At 40.0% G+C, this 22,553-nt stretch overlaps 1 protein-coding gene across 5 annotated transcripts in view; it reads left to right on the top strand.

Annotated features, from left to right (window-relative positions):
• Positions 1–22,553, top strand: part of Capn3 (calpain 3) — a 44,870-nt gene that overhangs the window by 2,494 nt on the left and 19,823 nt on the right. For 3 of the 5 annotated variants that reach the window (XM_078048946.1, XM_040275054.2, XM_005316456.5), the window contains exons 2-4: positions 17,839–17,908; positions 20,112–20,230; positions 21,847–21,980. In XM_078048946.1, the coding sequence (XP_077905072.1) occupies positions 17,839–17,908; positions 20,112–20,230; positions 21,847–21,980 (323 nt within the window). Of the gene's footprint in view, positions 1–7,749; positions 9,406–17,838; positions 17,909–20,111; positions 20,231–21,846; positions 21,981–22,553 lie in introns of those variants that run through there. The other 2 variants (XM_078048947.1, XM_078048945.1) reach the window with 1 other exon arrangement.

The raw sequence follows: 22,553 nt of genomic DNA, 5'->3' as shown, positions 1-22,553 counted from the left end.
TTTGCCAGTAGCCATGAACTTCTGAAACACAGAAGCCTTAAAAAGAGGAGAGTGGCAGACAACTTTTCAAGTATGAAATGTTAGCATTAGAAGATTCTAGCCATCATTTTTGTCGTTATATTTCACCTCACAAATGAGGATATCAAGGCATACAGAGGGAAGTCTACCCAATGAGCACATGACAGAACCTGGATAAAAACACCTATTCCCTTAGGGCATGCTTCCAGCCTCTGGGTTTCATTTACAGTGATCTACCAGGAGGAAAATTATGTTCCCCTGGCTCCCTTCTCTGATCATTCCTCAGTGTGACTCTTGTTCTTTTTTTTTTTTTTTAAAGAGAGAGTGAGAGAGGAGAGAAAGAGAGAGAATTTTTAATATTTATTTTTTAGTTCTCGGCGGACACAACATCCTTGTTGGTATGTGGTGCTGAGGATCGAACCCAGGCCGCACGCATGCCAGGCTAGCGCGCTACCGCTTGAGCCACATCCCCAGCCCGTGACTCTTGTTCTTAATTCAAGAAACATCTTGATCAAGAAGTAATCCCCGCCAACAAAAAGGAGAAATATTTATTGAGCATCTACTAGTGCTGGCCACTGGGCAAACTAGGGAGACATCAGTGAATAAGAAAGACAAAAATTTATTCTTTTCTAGAGCCTAAAGTCCTCAGGGGAAGATGGACATTGAATGATAGTGACTGTCTCATTGACTGTCAGGAATCAGTGTTCAGGGTAGTAAGGGATCAGGTAGCAAGGAGCTAACTCAGTCTAGGAAGAGAAACCCTCCATGAGGAAATGGTAACACCAATGCCATTGGCTGAACCCCAATGCCATTCTTTTACCATGGTTTTCTTTATGAACCTGAGCTGAATTACCCAACAACCCTGTGTATGCCACAGGGCTCCTTTCCTCTCCTAACAGTCCTTCCCTAAGGCCCTTGACTGTCCTGAGGGCCCTTGCTTTAGAAAAGATCTTCATCCCCCCCACACACACACACCCGTCCCTGCTGCCAGTGCTTGATCATGTCACATCCCTGCTGAAATATCTTCACTGACATGCCCCCCACTGCCTTCAGGATAAGTCCAAACTTCTTAACTGAGATGTCAGCCCTTCTCAAGATGGCCCTGCCCACTGCCACACTTTTCGCCCCCAGGACCCTGACACACCAGCAGAGCTAAATGTCCTGCTGCTCCATTGCCTCAGGTCTTCTCACCCAAGAGGCCTTCATTCATGCTGTTCTCTGCCTAGAATTCCATTCTTGTCTTTATCTGGATAGTTTCTCCTCCCTTTCTCTCCAAAACTTCAGGGGTGAACTTTCTCCTTTCTTCCCTTCTTGCTAAGAGCAGAAGCCTTTCCTGTTCATCTTTAGACCCCTTAATCAGCACAGCCCAGGCCCACAGCGGTACACAGCTGAAACTGGTGAATGAAAACCCACAACTGAAGGTATAGGTTACCAAGACATAGGACAGCCCTGATTTCCAAGGCCTGGAGCTCCTAAAAGCCTTTTCTGATACCATTGCAAAAGACAGGGGACCAAAACCTACAAATAGATTTTTACTGGTCCCTGGTAGACTTGAGCCTTAAAAGAATCGCAAATTAATAAAAATGTTTAAAGGGTCTCTTATATTCTAGGCACTACATTGGTCCTGAAACTTCCCCTGTTGGGGTCAGTGTGTGAAATGATGTGCACTAAGAGACCTGGCTGTTTCAGGGTGTGCTCCCAACTATCACCATCATCAACAAGATCCTGAATTTTCTACTGTTTGTGTTGCTACAGGACCAGATAGCAAAGACTAGTGTTGATTAAAATGCCCACATGTCCTCCTGGGGTTAAGATCAGAGAACAACAACAAAAAAGAAGATCATGGGAACATCATCTTGGGTTCATTAGCATAAATTAGAAAATTGCATTAGAGACAATCAGTTGAAATGGATCTTAGAGATGTTGTCCAGGTGTAGTCCTTGTTCACTTTATGGGTAAAATGATTAAGGTCCAGAAAGGAGGCCTGGGGCTGTAGCTAAGTGGTAGAGAGCTTGCCTACATATGTGAGGCACTGGATTCGATCATCAGCACCACATAAATAAATAAAATAAAGGCATTGTGTTTTTTAAAAAAAAAAGGTCCAGAAAGGGGCAAATGAATTATTTACAGTCATTGAATTCAAATAGAAATGAAAATTTTCAATATGGGTTGAAATTGAAATTGAAAAACTGAAATGACCCAGAACTTTCTGAAATGCAATTCTCTTTTTGGAAACCAGTGTTCCACATACTTTTTTGGATGTAGTGACCTCTGTCAGACATGAGCAGTCTGAAAAGGAGACTGTGTCCTATGGGGGAAAAGCACCAGGAAAGTGAATTAAGACCTCAACATTACCCACAGCTCTCTGGTGTTTTCCTTCCCTTCTACCTGCCACTAAACTATAACCCCATATCCAAACCTCATTCTTACACCTGTTCTTCCTCACTCCTTCAGCCAGCTAGTTCCCTCTGCCAACACCTGAACCTGAAGAAAACTCTTTGCCAATCAGTAGCTCCATAGTACTCCAACAGCTGACCTTATTGCTTTTTCCATCCCCCAGATCTCTTAAATTAGGCTCCTTTAAGGATAGAATTTAGGTAAGTTTCCTAAGCTGCAACTCACCATAAGCCACATTTCGCCCGATTGTGAAGCCTTTCATGCTAAACACCTGTGTGTGTGTGTGTGTGTGTGTGTGTGTGTGTGTGTGTGTGTGTGTTTTACTGAATATTGAACCCAGGGATGTTTTACTGCTGAGCTACATCCCCAGTTCATTTTATTTTTTATTTTTGAGACAGAGTTTCACTAAGTTGCTGAGGGTCTTGCTAAGTTGCTGAGGCTGGCCTCAAACTTGCAATTCTTCTGCCACAGCCTCCTGAGTCACTGGGATTATAGGCATGTGCCACTATGCCCAGATTCAATGCTAGCACTTACACTTTCTTGATCTTAGAATGTCCACAGAGGGCTGAGGATGTGGCTCAAGCGGTAGCGCGCTCGCCTGGCACTCGTGCGGCCCAGGTTTGATCCTCAACACCACATACAAACAAAGATGTTGTGTCCGCCGAAAACTAAAAAATAAATATTAAAATTCTCTCTCTCTCTAAAAAATATAGTTTCTAAGAATGTCCACAGAGTCACAGCTGAATGCAATGGAAGGAGGCTTTCTAATATAAGATGCTTCATGATTTCAGAGATGTGAGGAAAAATGTGAAATGTGAGGGGAAATAACACCCAGAATGGAAAAACTAAGACAAAGAAGACCCCTTTTCTCACAGTTCTTCCCTCCTCATCTTACTTTTCCCATTCAATTTATTCTTCCATGCTGCCTATCAGCATGGACCCATCCATACCTGCTGGCTTTTGCTGCCTTCTATATGACCAGGTGCTGCCCCCTCCCATCTTCAGGCAGATCCAACTTCTCTTCCAGGCTGTTACCCTGGGGACAGAGAGGAGTTGATATATTATACTTTTGATGTCAGGCCTTGTAACTGTTTCCTTACTCCTACAGAATTTCCTTTGATTCTTTAGACATGTTCTAGTCAAATTTACCTACTCTCCAAATTCTTTTAAAAAAATACTTATTTTTTAGTCTTAGTTGGACAGAATACCTTTATTTTATTTATTTATCTTTTATGTGGTGCTGAGGATGAACCCAGGGCCTCACATGAGCTAGGCAAGCACTCTACTGCTGAGCCACAATTCCAGCCCTACTCTTTAGGTTCTTAACATGGCAGAAACATTCAATTTCTTTCTTCAAGAGCAAAAGGGAGGTGGCTGTGGATGTGGCTCAGTGGTTAAGCACCCATGGATTCAACCTCCCGGTGTAATAGTTTGGAAATGACATGTCCCCCAAAAGCTCATGCGTGAGGCAATGCAAGAAGGTTTGGAGGAGAAATGAATGGGTTATACTCTAATGAATTTAACTGAGTGGTAACTGGGGGCAGGTAAGGTGTGGCTGGAGGGAGTGGTTCATTGGGGAGCATGGCTCTGGGGTATATATTTTGTATCTGGAGAGTGGAGTCTTTCTCTCTCTCTGCTTTCTGATTACGATGTGAGCTGCATCTTCTACCATGATATTCCGCCTCACCTTGAGCCCTGAGGAACAGACCTGGCTGTCTGTGGACTGAGACTTCTGAAACCGTAAGCCTCCAAAACAAACTTTTCCTCCTCTACAATTGTTCTGGTGAGATCTTTTAGTCATAGTGGCAAAAAAAAAAAAAAAAAAAAAAAAAAAAACCTGACTAAACACACCAAAAAATAAAAATAGCAAAAGGGAAAATTAGAAGGATTTTTATAATTATATAAATTATATAAAGAGTACTTTCTCCCAGGATGTGAAGAGAGACATGAATGTTTTCTAGGGAAAGAAAAGAAAATTCGCTGCTTTACTTACAAGGAGGAGAGCTAGAACTGAAATGGAAGTGGGGTGGGGAAAGCAAAAGGGCTGACGGCCACTCACCCGGTGCCGGCCCTCTCCTGCCTGCCCTTCACAAAATCTCACTGACTAATGTGAAGTGCCTGAGGCAGGTAACTTTTCGTTGAAGAGCAGAGATCTATTCTGTATCTTGATTTACACAGGCAGGACCGAGTGAAGGAGCCTGGAAGTCGGGGTGTAGAAAGCTCAGGAGTGTGGAAAGAGAAAGAAGCAAAAAGGACACTTCCAGGAGCTCCCTGAAATATGGAGGGAAGAAGGGAGGAAGCTGTGCTCTCTTGGACACTTATGAAGTAGGGGTTCAGGGCATGTTTAAATTCCCAAGGAAGCCCAAGGCCCCTCCTAACACATGGGAAGGATTCTGTTTAAGGAAGCTGACACTTGTTTTACTGTTTTCATCTGACCTTCAAGTTTAAATAAACACTTTCATAATGTTTATCAGGGTATTCTATACTCCACAGCATCAACCATATAGTATAAAAACTGCTATTATTTTTTATATCATAAGGACAAACTGTCTAGGAGCTACACCCTTCCACAATTTTAGAAAAAATGGCTTTCTTTCATGATGTGAAGGGTTTGAAAGCAAAAGGATGCCCCCCTCTTCTTAAAATAACTTGAACTCTTAGGGAAAGGTCATCTTTATTTCTAGCCAGAACTCTTCAGATGGCAAATGTAGCACATCTGGCTCAGACCCAGAAGACAGTGAAAAAAGAATCAGCTGATTCCTCTATACAGCAGTCCTCCCTGTTTGTAATTATGTCATCCCTCCTTTAGTTGCTTCAGATCAAATAGTCACAAAATTCCTCTAACTTTTTCCCAGAGGCATGCACTGGGGATATTATTGATATGATCCATACAGTTAATGCTCATTATTTGCCGATTCCGTATTTACAATTTGCATGCTCAATAAAATTCATTTGTAACCCCCAAATCGGTACTGAAGGTACTTTTATGATAATCTGTGGTCTTGCTCAGAATTATGGAAAACTAGTCACACTTGGCATCACATCAGCACGGTTAAGATGGAAGCTTTCTGCCAACATGGGAAGGTCTACTGCTGTTGTGAGCTCTCTGCTGTGTCCCATTGCCTCTAAAATGAACACATCCTGTGTAGATTCCCAGTCAGAGGGGTGACTCGGCCTGGGATACTCAACGCTGAAAAGAAAAAATCCTACATTGGCACTAAATAACAATTATTCCATGCCAATGAATGATGAGAGAGAGGGAGCTGAACTTCAGAGAAACCAAACCTAGTCTGTGCACCAGGAATCCTCCAAAACAATGGTGTCCCTAAAAATGTTAACATGCATACTTTAACAAAGTCTGAAACCAATGATGACCACAGAGCACTTTAATTGCTATTTTCCTGAGCAACATGCCAAACATGAGAAATTATAAATTTTAATCCAGTCAAATTTGCTTAGGTTTAATGTTTGCCAATTTCTTTGCTTACCATTCTTTCTTATGTCTTAAAATTTTCTTTCCAAAATAATTTTCCTTTTTCCTGGAGTGTATTGTTTACAAGTTCCTTTTTTAAATTAGTGCATTTTAATTACACAGAATGAGTTTCATTGTGGTATATTTTACATGCAAATAACATGCTTTGATCATATCCAGCCCCATTGTCTTCCTTTGCCCTTCCCTCTCCCTTCCTTTTGATCCCCTTCCTCTTCTCTAGTAGCCTCCCTGTTTGCTTTCATGCCTTCCTAGATTCCACACATGAGGCCAAGATCTTCTTTCTATAGTATACTACAATGCCACTATGTTGTGGCATTTCTTTATATCTTTCTTACTTAAGATTCATTATAATACCTGAATCTGAAGATTGGAATTATTGACCAATTGTAAAAAGCTCCTAGAATGTTATCCTCTGCATACTTCCTATTATCTTTTTCTGGAACTCAAATTAGATGCAAAGCTGAATTTGCCTTGCTCTATCCTGCAGATATCTTAATGACATCATGTTCTCTTCCTTCTCCTTTTTTTCAGTTTCCTATTTCTTCCATTCTTTATGTGGTATTCTAGGTGATTCCTTTTGACTTATCTTCTGGTTCATTAATTCTTACTTCAACAGCACCTGATCCAACTATTCAATTATTAAAGTTTAACATCTGAGCCTTATTTAGATTCTGGTTCAAAATACAAAAGCTGGCCAGAGCTGGGTGTGGTGGCATAGGACTTCGAAGGCTGAGGCAGGAGGATAGCAAGTTCAAAGCCAACTTCAGCAACATTGAGGCACTAAGCATCTCAGTGAGACCTGTCTCTAAATAAAATACAAAGTAGGGCTGGGGATGTGGCTTACTGTTCAAGAACCTCTGAGTTCAATCCCTGGTACCCACCCCCCAAAAAATGCTGGCCATGCCCTCTGTAATCCCAGAGACTCGGGAGGCTGAGATGGGAGGACTGCAGGTTCAAAGCCAGCCTCAGCAATTTAGCAAGGCACTAAGCAATTTAGCAAGGCCCTGTCTCAAAATAAAAAATAAAATGAGCTGGGGATGTGGCTCATGGGTAAGTGCTCCTGGGTTCAATCCCTGATACCAAACAAAAAACAAAAAACAAACAAACAAAAAAAACAAAAGCAGGCCAGGCATAGTAGCACACACCTATAATCCCAGAGACTCAAGAAGCTAAAACTGGAAGACTGCAAATTCAAGGCCAACCTAAGCAATTTAGTGAGACCCTGTCTCAAAAATAATTTTTTAGCTCAATGATAAAGAGACAATGGGTTCAATCCCCAATAACACACACAAAAATAATTCCTAAAAAAGCAATTTTAAAACTGGACAAACTGGTCACAGTGGCACATACATATAATCCCAGTGATTTAGGAGACTAAGACAGGAGTATCACAAGTTTCAAGCCAGCCTCAGCAACTTAAAGAGAACCTGTCTCAAAAAATAAAAAGGACTAGGGGTGTAGCTCAGTGGTAGAGTGGCCCTGGGGGTTCATCCCTCAGTAGGTGGGGCGGGGAGCAATAAAAGGCATTGCAGGAACAACTGAAAAAATTAACAAATGGATTTGGATTTATCTTGGAAAATATCACAGAATAATTTTGAATTTCATGGTAATGGTATTGTGGTTAGTAGGAGGATGTTCTTGTCCTTAGAAGATGCCTGCTATATTCTAAGTATAATCCTAAATATTCATAGATGAAAAGTGTCATGATAACTGCAATTATTCTTTCATATGGTTCGGCAAAAGAAACAAAATCAATAAATACAAATACACAGGTAGGTAAACCAAGGTGGCAAAATGTTAACTATTGAGCTTAGAAATTGCAATAGCTGAAATCTAAAATTAGAATTAAATATGATTTCCTTTGTGGAGAAGGATTTAGCAATGGAAAAAGAAGGGCAAAAGACTGCTAGTTCTGTGTTCTTTTTTATTACTTGGTAATTTAAGTCTCTGTTCATGTATGAATTGAATAAAAATTATTTTTTATTTAGTTTTGTTTTTGCAGCACTTGGGATCAAATCTAGGTCTTTGTGCATGTCAGGTAAGCTCCCTACTGCTGAGCTAATATCCCCAGCCCTAAAAATTAAATTGTTTCTTAAAAGAACTGACCTCACAAATTATTTTGAGCTATTCTAGTACCCTGTAATGCTAAAATCATGGTTTCAAACTTTAGTGGACATAGAATCTCCTAATGAGCCTATTTAAAATGCAAAGTCTCAGACCCCTATCTGATTACCTGAGGGATTCAAATTCTGAAGATGAGCCCTGAGAATCTGCATCTCAAATTGGTATCACAGGTAATTCTGATGCTGGTTGTTCAAAGACTACCATTGAGAAGCACAGAGCAGAAGAAGACCAATGGGGATTAATGAGCAGACAAGCAGACTGGGCACCCAAGTGGGCATCCTGCCAGACCTCAGTTTCCGCCTACTTCAACTTCCTGTGCTCACATTAGCATTGTCCATTTAAGCATGGGGATACTTAGAAAAAGCCAAGCTTTCTTAGGAATATAATTCCAACACATGTTTATTTGCCTTCCCCATCCACCATGTTCTTGCCCCATGGGTCCTGAATTTGAATTTGCATCAGTGGATGTCTGTTCTCTAACAGACTTTCATCTGAGGTCCATTTACCTCCTCTCTGGATCCTTCTCACAGATTAGAGTCCCTACATGGCTAGTCAAGTTCTTTGGGAGTGGGGTGGGGCAGGGACATCAGGAGAATGGAGGCTTCATTACCCTCAGACAATGGCTTGAAGCAGATTCCTCCTATGCATTCAGCAGCCTGTATAGGATTAGTGTATACAGCATGTTTAGAAGGCCCCATGCTATATCCCATTGACCGCCAGCGTCAAAGGCATGAATGCCTTTTGCTGAGGTAGGGTGAGCCTCTTTGTAACTATATTTTCTTTTTTTAAAGAAAGAGTCTCAGCAAGGCTGTTGGTGATACCCATAAGATCTACAAGCCACTGTGGTCTGTCCTGGGGCCATCTCTGGCTAGCTGTTTCCCATCCCTGGCTCCCTCTGTGACTCGCATGGTGTTGCCCCTAGACCGTGGGCTCAGGGGCCTCCAGCCAAAGCTGCTGACTCTGATCACAGCCTTTCTCTGGGCTGTGTTCATTTGCATCGCGCTGCTGAGGGTGGAGGAGCTATATAGGCTCTGGGCTATTCAGGAGAGGATTAGGCCTGGGCTGAGGGCGCAGTGGGAGAGAGGCCGCAGTTAAGGCCCAGTTCCACTCCCTGAGTGGTCACCATGCCTTACCTGCTGCCAGGATTCTTCTGTGATCGTGTGATCCGAGAAAGGGACAGGAGAAATGGTGAGGGCACTGTAGCACAGCCCCTCAAATTTGAGGGGCAGGATTTTGTCGTTCTCAAACAACGGTGTCTGGCTCAGAAGTGCCTCTTTGAAGATCGTGTCTTCCCAGCAGGTGTACAGGCTCTGGGCTCTCATGAGCTGAGCCAGAAAACCAAGATGAAGGCCATCATGTGGAAAAGACCAAAGGTAGGGATGAAAGGAACATGGGTTCAGGAGATAACTCTTAGGGAACAGGAGGTCAAGTGGTCCAGAACCCAGGGCCATGGACCCCAAAGCCCCTCTGAGCAAGTGGCTTATGAAGGCTTTCTTTACCTGTGTGTCCCCAAATACCGTCCTGCTTTCTCCTAAACCTGGAGGTGTTATTTTTCTATTCTAGAACTAGAGAGTATTATAATACTTTATAGGTTCCTGAGACTGTATATTTTTTAATTAAAAATTTTTTTTCTTTCTTTTGAGATTACAATTTTTTTAAGAGAGCTAATACCTAATACATTGTCTTAAACTCACAGTAAGATTTTAAGCTATAATTGACCATCCTGGCTCTTCTGGAGAGCAGGAATTCAGGGCTGGGAGAGTGGACTGGTTAAGAGTTTGAGGCTCACAGTTTCAGGGAGAATTCTATGCAAGGTTTTGAACAGTAAAAAAAAAAAAAACTGGAGGCTAGAGACTGGCCGCCTTTAACTTTTCATCTAAGCCTGGCTTGTTAGTGAGGTGTCACTTCTCTTTAAATGGCAAGATCCATGTTGACCAGCCAGACTCCTTCCAGGGTGAAGCAGTTTGCTCCTGACTACCCAATTGTGGGGCAACTGAAGAGACCATTTGTGTCAGTGGGAGTAGATCAAAGTGCTTTAGGGGCATATTGGGCAAAGCTGTTCTGCCTGAAAAGAGGTGCCTAAAACCCCAGAAGGGTTCCCTGCATTTAGAGCAGACAAAAAACTCTAAAGCAGGGGGCTCTGAGGCAGTGTATGTGTGCAACCCAGCAAATGAATTCATTTGAATGTATGAAAAAATATTTGATGTGTTTTAATGTCTTATTAAAATAAACTTTAAATTTAGAACAATTTTAGACTTGCAGAAAAATTGTGGAGAAAGTACAGTTTCCATATACGGTATTTCCCCTTATCGTCAATTTTGCTTTCTAAGATTTCAGTTACCTGTAGTCAACTGTGGTCTGAAATTATTAAATGGAAAATTCCAGAAATAAACAATTCTTAAGTTAAATAACTTTCATTTCAGTATATTATTATAATTATTCTGTTTTATTGTTAGTTACTATTATTCTCTTAATTGCCTACTTTATAAATTAAAGTTTATCATAGGTGTGTATGTATAGGGAAAAACAGTATATTTAGGGTTTGGTACTATCCAAAGTTTTGGGCATATACTAGGGGTCTTAGAAAATATTTCCTGTGGATAAGCAGGGGCCACTGTACCTTGCACCCAGTTTTCTCTATTAACATCTTAGAGTAGTAAGGTCATTATTGGTCTATTAATTGTAATGAATGTACCTATTTTTAGAACTGAAGGCCATGCTTTGTTCAGATTTCCTTCGTTTTTACATGCTATCTTTTTTTTTTTTTATCTTTTTCTATTTGGAAATTCTGTCCAAGACACTTTATACTTGGTTGTGCTGTCTCCTTAGCTCCTATTGTTTATCTCAATCTCTCAAGCTTTCTTTGTTTCTGTATCTTTACAGTTTTAAAGAGTACTGGTCAGGTATTGTGTAAAATACCCGTCAAATGGCATTTCTCTGCTGTTTTTCTCCTGATTGGATTTATGGGTTTGGGGGAGGAGGCACGCAGAAGTAAAGAGATACCTCATTTCATTAGGTATCTATCAAGGGCAAGACTGTAAACACACTTCATCATTGTTGATGTTGAGCTTTAACATGACTGAAGTAAAGTTTGTCAGCTTTCTCTACTGCAAAGCTCCTATTCCCCTCTCCCTTTCCTTATCATACTCTTCAGAAGCAAGACCAAAGCATAAATCCATAACAAATGGGAGTTATGCTCTGCCTGCTTGAGTGCAGAGGACCCTATGTAAATAATTGGAAATAATTCTGCCTGAGAGCTTTGTCTTTTCTCTTCATTAACTTGTTCAATCACTTATTTATATCAGTTTAGACTCATTTTATTCTTTTTGGGTTATGATCTAATACTGCCTTATTTTGTTGCTCATTGTTCAGCTGTGATCACTGGGAGTTGTCAGTTGGCCCCTGTGTCTATTTCATATACCCTTTTGTTGTGAGGTTTTATTCTTGAGCACTGGTTTCTTTTATTGTAAATGGTATTAGAAACCAGAATCTGATTGCTAGTTTTGTTCATTGCTACTGTCTGACTCTCAGCTGATAAAGATAAGTGTGTGTGTACTAATGCATGCATATACACTTATCCATAAATATTTTTCTGTATAACCACCTGTGCCTATATAAAGCTAAACATGAGTTCATATCGACTTACACCTAATGTGTGGTCATGTAAATGGAATTGCTACACTTTGCTTATTAGTTCTCAGTGGGTTTTCTTTTGTTGTTGTTGTTTTTGTCACTCATTTGGGATTTTTTATATAGACAATGTAATCTGAATAAAGGCAGTTTGTTTATTTTTTTTATTTTAATCTTTGCATCTTTCATTTCCTTATTCTACTTAGAACATCCAGTATGATGTTGAATAGGAGTTTTAGGGAACATCTTGCTTTGTTCCTGATCTTGGGGAAAAAACATCCAGTGTCTCACTTTTAGGTATGAAGTTTTAGTTGTTCTTTGCAAAGTGGATGTTCTTTGACAAATCACGGAAGTTCTCCTCTATTCCTACTTGGGTAAGAGTTGTGGGGTTTTGGTTTAAACAAGTGTTGAGGTTTGTCAAATATTTTTTCTGCAACAATCAATATGATCATAGGACTTTTTCTTCTTAGCCTGTTGATGTGGTATATTACATTGAGTCTTGAATATTAAATCAGCCATGCATAACTAGAATAAATCCTACTTAAGGTATCTAACTCTATTTATACATTATTATATTTGAGATGCTAATATTTTTTATTTCTTTTAAATTTTTTTAGTTGTTGATGGACCCTTTTTTTTATTCATTTATATGTGGTACTGAGAATTGAACTCAGTGTCTCACACATGGTAGGCAAGCACTCTGCTGTTGAGCCACAAACCCAACCCCAAGATGCTATTATTTTGATCAGGGTATTTTTTATGTTCATACCACATATTGGTCTGTAGTTTTTCTTTTTTCATAATATCTTTTTATGGTTTCATGTTGGGATAATGCTGGCTTCATCAAATGAGTCATAAAAAGTGATCCTTCTGCTTCTATTTTATGGAAAATTTGTGGAGAATTGGTACCATTTCTTCCTTAAATATTTAGTAGAATTCACCAGTGAAGTCATCTAGGTCTTTTCATTTGGGGGAGTTACTAGTTATTGACTCTTTGAGAGGTATACCTCTATTCATATGATCTATTTCTCCTTATGTGAGTTTTGGTAGTTTGTATCTTTCAAAACATGTATCCATATCATCTAAATTATCAAATGCCTGAAGGAGTCCTATAATGTCCATAGAATCAGTTGTGATGTCTCCATTTTTTCTATTAGTAATTTATGTTTTCTCTTTTTTCTTGTTAAATATGGTAGAGTTTCATCAGTTTTCTTGCTCCTTCCAAAAAAAATAGTTGTTTTCATTAACTTTTTTTATTTCACTGATTTCTGCTCTAGTTTTTAATTTATTTTCTTCTTCTCACTTTAGGCTTAAATTTCTCCTTTTCTTGGGTTGAATGTTATTGATTTTATATCCTACTTTCTTATATATGCATTAAATGCCATAAAGTTCCCTTCAAGCATTGCTTTTGCTTCATCCCACAAATTATGATGCTATATTTAGTTGTCATATAGTTCTTTTTTTAATTAAAAAATAGGTGTTTTTAGTTGTAGATGGACACAGTACATTTACTTATTTATTTCTATGTGATACTTAGGATCGAACCCAGTACCTCACATGTGCCAGTCAAGCACTCTACCAATGAGCCACAACCCCAGCCCCTAATTGTCATTGTCATTTAGTTCTAAAAATCTTCCTTTGAAATTTCTTCTTTGACCTATGTGTTATTTAGAAATGTTTGTTTCATTTCCAAATAATTTCAGCTGTCTTTTTGTTATTTATTTTGTTTCATTCCACTATGGTCTGAGAACATAGTTTGTATGATTTCTGTTCTTTTACATCTGTTAAGGTATATTTGATGACCCACAGTGTGATCTGCCTAAATGACTTGTGACAGAGAAATTTGAGAAGACTGCTTATTCCTCCATTTGGGGGTAGAATATTCTATTAAAGTCAATTCAATCAAGTTGATTGATCATGTTGTTCAGGCCAACTGTATCCTTACTGATTTTCTGCCCACTTGGCCTTTAATTATTAAAAAAGAGATGGTGAACTCTCCAACTATAATATTGGATTTATCTATTTCTCCTTTAGTTCTGTCACTTTTTATCTCATGTACTTTGATACCCTGTTGTTGGGTGCACACACAAATAGAATTATGTCTTTTTGGAAAATTGTGTGTGTGTGTGTGTGTGTGTGTGTCTGTCTGTCTGTCTGTCTGTCTGTCTATATTATTAGAGCTCAACCACTGAACTATATCCCCAGCCTTTTTAAAATTTTTTATTTCAAGTCAAGATTGCACTAAGTTGCTAAGACTGGCCTCTGCCTCAGCCTCCTGAGTCTCTGGAATTATAGGCATGTGCCACCCCCTCCACCACAATGTTTTTATCATTACATAAGGCCCTCTTTCTCTCTGATAATTTTCCATTTTGGATTCTGCTTTGACTGAAATTAACATACAATAAGAAAAATGAAAGGTTTATTTTTATACCTTCTCCTACATGCTTTCTTCTTTTATTGGGTTCAAGTTTTTTATATCACTTTTTTGTTTCCTTGATGAATTTCTTTTATTGTTTCTTGCAAGGCAAGTCTGCTGGCAATGAATTCCCTCAACTTTTGTTTGTCTAAATAACAATATTTAATAATATCCCCACAAATGATTTCCTGAAAACAGATTTTTTTCATTCTTTCTTCTCCTATGTGAAATAGTTTTAAGTACTTGTGCATTGCCTGAACATTACAGGTAATACATTACATACTATATATTTTCTCTTTTAACCACCACTTAGGTCCCAACCCGCTACCTGCACCCTGGCATTGGGAATGGAACCCAGGCCCTTGCACATTCTAGGCAAGTGCTGTATCATTGAACTCCACCTCAGCTCTTTCTTTCTTGCTTGCTTTCTTGCTTGCTTTCTTTCAACTATATCAAGATAAAGAATTTTATTTACCAGACTTTTCCCATTAAGATTTCAAAGAGTCAGGATGGGAAGGGTAAGGTGGTTGAGTGACAGAGAACTTGTCCCAGGGATCCCAAAAGGGAGGAGCACAAAGCATGAAGTCAGTTCTCCAATCTTCCTAGAGCAGCGCAGACTTTCACAATTGCCAGCAGCCATTGCTGATGGAGGTAAGGTCAATGACCAAGTGTTCAGAAAAGGCTGGGAAGGAGCCAGTTGAAAGATAAAAAAAAAAAAAAAAAAAAAAAACCTGGAGACTCCTTTTCACATTGGAAAGGAAAAAGAAAGTTGTGTTCATTGATTCTTTTAGTTTTTGTTGTTGTTGTTTTTTAAGATTTATATCTGTTTACAATTTTATCTTCGTTAATATTTAGAGAGAAAAGGAATTCCAACATTGGATTAATTTTCCTTGGAGTCATTTAAAAAATTGTTTATGACTATGTGATCCTGTATGGCAAAGCATCATGTAGTGGGGCTTAATAAAGTTGCATTTTGGAGGTGATGAATCAGGATTATAGCATATATATGTTGAACCCAGTGTTTCCTGGGCTGAGTTTTTTCTTGTGACCTCCTGGCTCTGGACATGGAATCTTGAGCTGCTGGTTCATCTGATTGGCGCCACTCTGGTTCTCAAAGTTCTAAGTAACATTTCAGATTCTGCATATATTTCCACATTAAGTCTCTTGAGTTCTCTGTCCTTCTTCAACTCCTGGCCAGTCAAGTGAAATATCATGACTTAAAATTGAGGTGATGCAATGCCAAGGTGAGGGAGTAGTGTTCATTTCCTGGTGCTCAGGAGCCAGTCTACCTTACTAGGGATCTTCAGCCCCTTACTGCAGAGCAACCTGGGACTCCAGAGCAAATTGAGAGCAAAGTCCAGAGCTGAATGTCAGAAATGGCAGTTCGGGAGAGAAGGAGTGATTGTGGAAGCCCGTTCTCCTCAGCTCTTTCTTTAAAATTATATTTTTGAGACTGGGTCTTTAACAAGTGTTAAAGCCAAATTTACAATCCTCTTGCTTCGGCCTCCAAGCAATCACAATACCTGGCTAAGCATCATTTAGTTTTAATTCTGTAAATAGCTGTATTATATTAAGTGCTCACCCTACCCATGTTGATGTTTTTCAAGTTCTTCTTATTGTCTGTGGCTTCTCTCTAGTATATTCCTTAGGAAGAACTAATGAGAACAATATTCCCTGAATTCGTACATATTGGGATTGTTTGTCCATACCCTTTACACTTGAAACAAAGTTATACTATAAATAAATTCTTGGTTCACATTTCCCTTCTTTGATGATCCTAAATATATTGCTTCACTTTTTTCTGACAGAAAGAATTATTACTGAGGGCTGGGGCTATAGCTCAGTTGGTAGAGTGCTTCAAGGCCCTGGGTTTAATCCCCAGCACCACAAAAAAAAAAAAAAAATTGTTACTGAAAAGTCTGATAATAGAAGATTTTCCCCTTATAAGTCACTTATTTTTTCCTACATGCCCAAAGTATTTCCCCTCCTTTTCTTTGAAGTCCAGTAATGTGTTAGAATATACCTTCATGTCATTCTGTGTTGATATTCTTAGTATTCCATTTGTTATTTCAAATATGCAGTATCAAATATATTCTTTTATTTAGAGGAAGATTTTTGAATTATAGTTTCAGTATTCACCTTTGCTTTGCTTTCCTTCTTTGTAATTCATGAGTTAAATATGCAACTCAATTTGAACACTGCAGTTTTTTTAGTTATTTTATAATTTTACATTTTTTATGCTAATTACATTAGCATAAGTTCTTATCTGCTTTATCTTATTGTATACATGTCACATATCAGTTTTAAAATAAGGATATTATTATTTGTTCTTATTTCTTATGGTTTTGGGTTTGTTCTTAGGCAATATTCCCAAAGGGATAGATAGTAAAAAAGCTATATTTTAAGTCACTTGAAATAACTCATTTTATGTCCCTGACTTGATGTACAGTTAGCTTGCTTTGCTTCAGTTTGCTTTCAGCTTTTACAGATTGCTTTATATGATTTCTCTTTAATTTTAGCTTTTAATTATATAAAACCTTACATGCTTTTTGTCAAAATTATTTTCTTTTTAGTATTTATTTTTTAATTATAGGTGGATACAATATCTTTATTTCTATGTGGTGCTGAGGATCGAACCCAGTGCCTCACACATGCTAGGCGAGCACCCTACCTCTGAGCCTCAACCCCAGCTCTCAAACCTATTTTCAAATGGTTATGTTTAAAGTTTTATTTGTCCCAATTCCTTGCACCTATTCCCTCTCTCCAAATATAGGTAATTGTTTAAAAAATTATTGGTAGTGGTTTATCCTTCCACTGCATTCAGAGTTTAAATGCGATAGGAAGAGGGCTGTAATGTGCTGTAAGCAAGACTTTCCATCCCTGAGTGCCAGGAGCTTTAGCTCACTTGGGATATATTGGGTTGTTGGGAAAAGAGAGGAGGCAGAGAGGGTGTCACAGGAATAGCAAGGATTCTCAAAGCTGTGAAGAAAAGTGTTAAAACCAAAACACTGTATCTATAATTATTTTTTAAAGTAAACAAAATTCTCACCCACTGGCAAAAAACAAAAAACAAAAAAACAAACTTGAAGTCTTCATACAAACCAAGAGCGCCCTCTGTTGACCTCTGTTGGGCTAAACACTAACCTATTACCTGAACTTAAAACTGCTGGAGCCACTGGTGCTTTATTGGATGGACTTTAAATAAAGACTTGCCCCCTCCAACAGACCGGGAGGCTGGTGAGGCTTATACCAAGTCTACTCTCTGCTTCCCCAGCATTCGAGTCCATGGAAGTAGGGACATACACTAACTTTAAATATCTATGTTACCATTATCTTTGAGAGAAAGAAGTTTATTTTCCTTCTGGCATTCCTTCTTGTTTAGGAAGAGCAAGAACTGTGCTTTCTGTTGTCACTTTGTTAAAGCAGAAATGACACAGCCTTCTCAAGGTGCATCCTTACTCAAATAGTATGACAGTTTGAGGAGCACTATAGGATAATGAAAAGGAGGCATGCAGCTGGCTTTTAGCACTTACTATCTGTGTATCCTTGGACAAGTTTCTTAACCTCTCAGAGCCTCGGTTTTCTTATCTGAAAAATAACAAGATGGTATCCAATTCACAAGACTCTTTTTTGGAGACTTAAATGAGAGATGGGTATAAAGCTCCTGATACAGGGTGCCAATCAACACTAAATGCCAGGACTCAACAAATAATAGCTACTACTATTAGTTTTACCTGGTCGTTTCTCTTTTGTTTCACAGGAAATTTGTGAGAATCCCAGATTTATCATTGGTGGAGCCAATAGGACCGATATCTGTCAAGGAGATCTAGGTAGGCCCTCCAGCCATATCTTGCCAGATGATCCAGAGGTTACTAAAAGGTGTGGTCCCTTTCTGGGAGGTAAAGGGACAAAAATGTGTTTTTGCTTTTAATGCATTTTTGGAAGAATTTTATAGCAATTAATTTTTGCTCATTGACTCATGGTGATTATTGTGTATCCTGCCCCATTTCTCATTAGTGCTTTGCCTTGTGTCACAGGAGGTGTGCTGCATGCTACAGCTTCCCTTTTTAGAGTCGCAAAGACATCAACACACCCCACTCAGCAAGAACCAGAGCTCTGCTTCTAGCTGCACCCCCTTCTTTAGAAAATAACTCTGTGGCTATCTGTGTACCAAGCATGCCTCTGGAGCATGAAGAATTCTTACACACACACCCCAAAAACTATATTACCAAAAATAGTGCTTGTAACTGGAACTCTTGTTTTAAGTTGCCCCAGAACAGATCCATATTAAAGGAATCTTTTAACAAAAATGACATTTGTAATATGAAGGAATATTTAGTTTTCTCTTTGCTAGCTTGGCTATTCCATCAGACCCTCCTCTCTCAGCCTTTTGTTCAGGAAGTATTACCTTTGACGTGTACTACAGACAAGCTCTGTTAAGTAAGATTAGAGAGGACATCAACAGGTACAATTTAAAACTTGAGAGAAAAGGGCATCCGAGACCAAATGAAAATAATTTGGCTTATTTGGCTCCTGAGGGAGAAGCTGAGGAGGAATGAGATGTCCGCTCTCCTGCACCTGATTTGCTGCCTGCAGAGCACCCAGCAGGCCAACAATCTCAGCCCTTCAAGACACCTATGCCCTGTTTCAAAGGACAGAGTGGCTGCTCCAGGGGGAAGGGAGAATAAAACTGGCTGTGGGCAACTCTCAGCCTCCCCTATACTCTCAGTGTTGCAGTTAACTTAGCCTGTCCTCCTTAGAAGGCAGTTTTAGGACTGTCAGAACAACAGGTGTGTCACCCGGGTGTCCTTGTGGGCGTGTGCGCGCGCGCACACACACATACACACACACACACACATACACACACACACAGGGTCATCTCACTACGTATAGTACCTTTCCAGAAAGGAGATTTGGAGAATAAGAAAATGTCACCAACTCATTTCACTGCCAGCAATGTCTTAGTGTGCCTGTATACTGACTCCAGGCCAGCTGCCTAGCTGGCCTTTCTTATGATACAAATCTGCTTAGCTGATGGTTTACTGGTGCCGCAGTCTGGCTGGGCAAAGTAAGGGGGAGGGAGGTAACAAGCAACTTGTGAAGGTTGATACAGCGGGAGCCACTTTATTACAGAGAAGTATATATACCCAACTAATTACACAAAGTTTAACTTAATTAACATAAACTAGATACAGCAGTCAACCAATAAGGAATCCTCATCATCTTAATGATTACACATAGCTTAACTTCATTGACATAATCTAGACACAGCAGTCAGTCATTAAGGAATCTCTATCATCTTAATGGCTCGCTGGTGTTACTTCTCAAACCACTCCTCTTGGCAAAGTGCCAGGCGCCATCTTGACTTGTCTGTGGCTCTCAACATACTGGCACTTAGACTTCACTGAGGTCAGAAAAGGAAAATGGGCTCTGATGTAAAGGTACAAAGCAGGGAAAATTTCCTACTAAGAAAAACAACCCAGCCAGGTGCAGTGGTGCACATCTATAATCCCAACAGCCAGGAGGCTGAGACAGGAGGCTCACAAGTTCAAAGCCAGCCTCAGCAACTTTGTGAGGCCCTATGCAACTTACAAGACCCTGTCTCAAAATAAAACATAAAAAGGGCTGGGGATTTGGCTCAGTTGTTAAGAGTGCCCCTGGGTTCAATCCCTGGTACAAAAAAAAAAAAAAAAACCCAAACAAAACCAATCTAGTTATGATCATCTATTGCTCTGCCTCTATTGAGGTCCAAAATAGAAGTCAGTTTGTTTTTCAAAAGGAGGAATTGCTTACAGCCTTTAGAAAAACACCCAGAGTAAGTTGCTCTGTTGATCATATTGTCAAGGAGTTCTTGTCAAATGCTCCTTGCCTAATTTGACACTTCCATAAGGTCTAATCTGGAAGCAGGAAAGGAGGCACCATGTGACTCTCCATTCTTCAGCAAAACAGAGCATCTGGCTGGGATGGGGTCTTCTTTTCCATGGAGGGACAGATAGGTCCCACATGAAACCTATGTCATGTTTTTGCCTGCAGGGGACTGCTGGTTTCTTGCAGCCATTGCCTGCCTGACCCTAAATGAGCGGCTTCTTTTCCGAGTTATACCCCACGATCAAAGTTTCACGGAAAACTATGCGGGAATCTTCCACTTCCAGGTGAGGTTATGAGAATATGGTAAGAGGGCCAGCTGTAGCCCCCACCATTTCCAGTTCATAAAAGGTTCTTTCCACCCACCCAGCCATAGCAGTGGGCAGCAACCCCTAAATGCTTCAAGCCTGTGAGAAAGCAGGTGTTTATCTCTGACTCCTGGGCCCCACATACCTTCCACTGCACCCCAGAATGCCAGGAAGACATTGCTGTTAACGGGTCTATTTTTGCCCTTCAGCTGGCTGGCTACCGTGTTATTGCCAGCAGGCCTTCTCAAGTAGGCCCGTGAGATATTAGCTCTGGGAAGCCATAGGCCCCTTTGGGCTCTGTCAGAATTCCTGGTTCATGAACTACAGCTCTTTTTACTTTCTGCCCTTTAAATGTTTCACTTGCCCCTTCCAGAGCCTGGAAGAAACTTGTAGTTAATCTGGGGGTCATGATTCTGGTTTGGTCCAGAACTAAGTCTCTTAATTCTAGAACCATTCAGCCATTGGAAATATTCTGAGTCCAAATCATCTTAGTAACAAGAGCCAAATCCTGGTGTTGAACCAGAACTGAAGTGAATTCTGCATGTGGGGATCTGGTACTTTCTGGAGTTCTGAGGAGTCTGTCTCCAGTTCTGATGGCTCCTCAGTATCCTGATATCAGTTGATATGCCTGCTGTCTTGTACCTCAGCACTGAAGGCCTCAGATAGGGTCTGTCTTCAGGTTCTGCATCCTGCTGGCTTCTGAATGGGAATGGAAACCAGGCCCTGAATTATGTCTTCCCTGTGCCATCAAACTACCAGTTTCCCTCTGACATTTAAAGGATCTCATATCTAAAGGGCCATAAACACAAAGACCAGACAGATTTTTGTCTTCTTTTCAATGAGGAAGAAAGTACCATTGGAAGGGAAATTAAACTACACATTTGGCCTTTTTCAGTTTAAATTCATTTATTCAAAAAAGGATATCCAGAAATAAAATGATCGAATAATATTTCTACTATAGCCAGAGTCTATTTTCAGTCACTTTCCTTTTCCATTTTGATTCTTCTTCAGTTTGTTATCAAGAAATACATAAATCAGCCAGGCATGGTGGTGTACTCCTGTTATCTCAGCAACTCCAGAAGCTAAGGCAGGAAGATTGCAAATTTGAGATCAACTCAGTCAATTTAGCTAGAACTGTCTCAAACTCAAGACAAAAAATAAAAAGGGCTGGGGACATAGCTTAATGACACTGGATTCAATCCTCAATACCACCAAAAGCATGGTGGGGTGTGTGCCAGGAATGCATAAATCAGTATCAGTACGCCTTCCCTGATCACAGGAGTTCTCAATCTTAGCTACATATTGAGAATCATCTGGGACACCTAAAAATATGCATATTCAGCTGCAGATCCAGACCTCTTAGGCTGGGGAATGAAAATCTCAAATCCTAACATGACATTGAGTACCTACTCTACCCAGTATTGGGCTGTACTCTGTGGAAGAGATTAAGTGGTCTATAACTCACTTCCTGCCCTCAAGAAGGTCACAGTACAACTAGAAATAGATATACACATCACAAACTCAAAATGGGATGAACAACCATATGTCCTAATGGTAATCTGATATATGACCCTGTGCTTCATGCTTCTGTGCAGTTCTGGCGCTATGGAGACTGGGTGGATGTGGTTGTTGATGACTGTCTCCCAACGTACAACAATCAACTGGTTTTCACCAAATCCAACCACCGCAATGAGTTCTGGAGTGCTCTGCTGGAGAAGGCATATGCTAAGTAAGGCAATACTATAGAATGTAAGACAGATGAGAGGCGAGGGAGCCCAAGTGTCACAGCAGGATGCATGTGTTTATGTTCATATGTATTGTGGGAATTCAGCTGTGACATCTCCAAGAATACTAAGTTTAAGAGAAGAGATGAGTGGGCTAGGGATATGCCTAGTTGGTAGAGTGCTTGCCTCATATGCACAAGGCCCTGGGTTTGATCCCCAGCATCACCAAGAAAAAAAAAAGGGTGAAATGAAGATTTGTGTAAGAAACCTTTAGCTTTAGCTTTCCATAGTGAACTCTTTTAATTCTACTTTCCTGATGGTGTTGAAAGTCATTGGTCAGAGCATTGTATCTCTAGAGCTCAGACCCTACAATTTTACTTCTCTCCATCTTATGAACTCATAGATGGGCTTGTAGCATATTCATAATTACACCATACTGTCTCTCAACTTAGAAGCTCCACTCCCACTGCTATTGGCTTTAACCCAGCCCTACCTCAAGGTTCAGCATATAGAATAGCTGGTTCCACTGCCAGTGCTTCTAGCTCTTTGTGTCCTCTTGAGTTCAGCTTTGTTGTGAA

This window comes from Ictidomys tridecemlineatus, chromosome 5 (genome assembly GCF_052094955.1).
Source record: "Ictidomys tridecemlineatus isolate mIctTri1 chromosome 5, mIctTri1.hap1, whole genome shotgun sequence".
Classification (NCBI taxonomy): Eukaryota; Metazoa; Chordata; class Mammalia; order Rodentia; family Sciuridae; genus Ictidomys; species Ictidomys tridecemlineatus.
The sequence above is the reverse complement of the archived record's forward strand: the minus strand, read 5'-3'. Positions and strand labels throughout refer to the sequence as shown.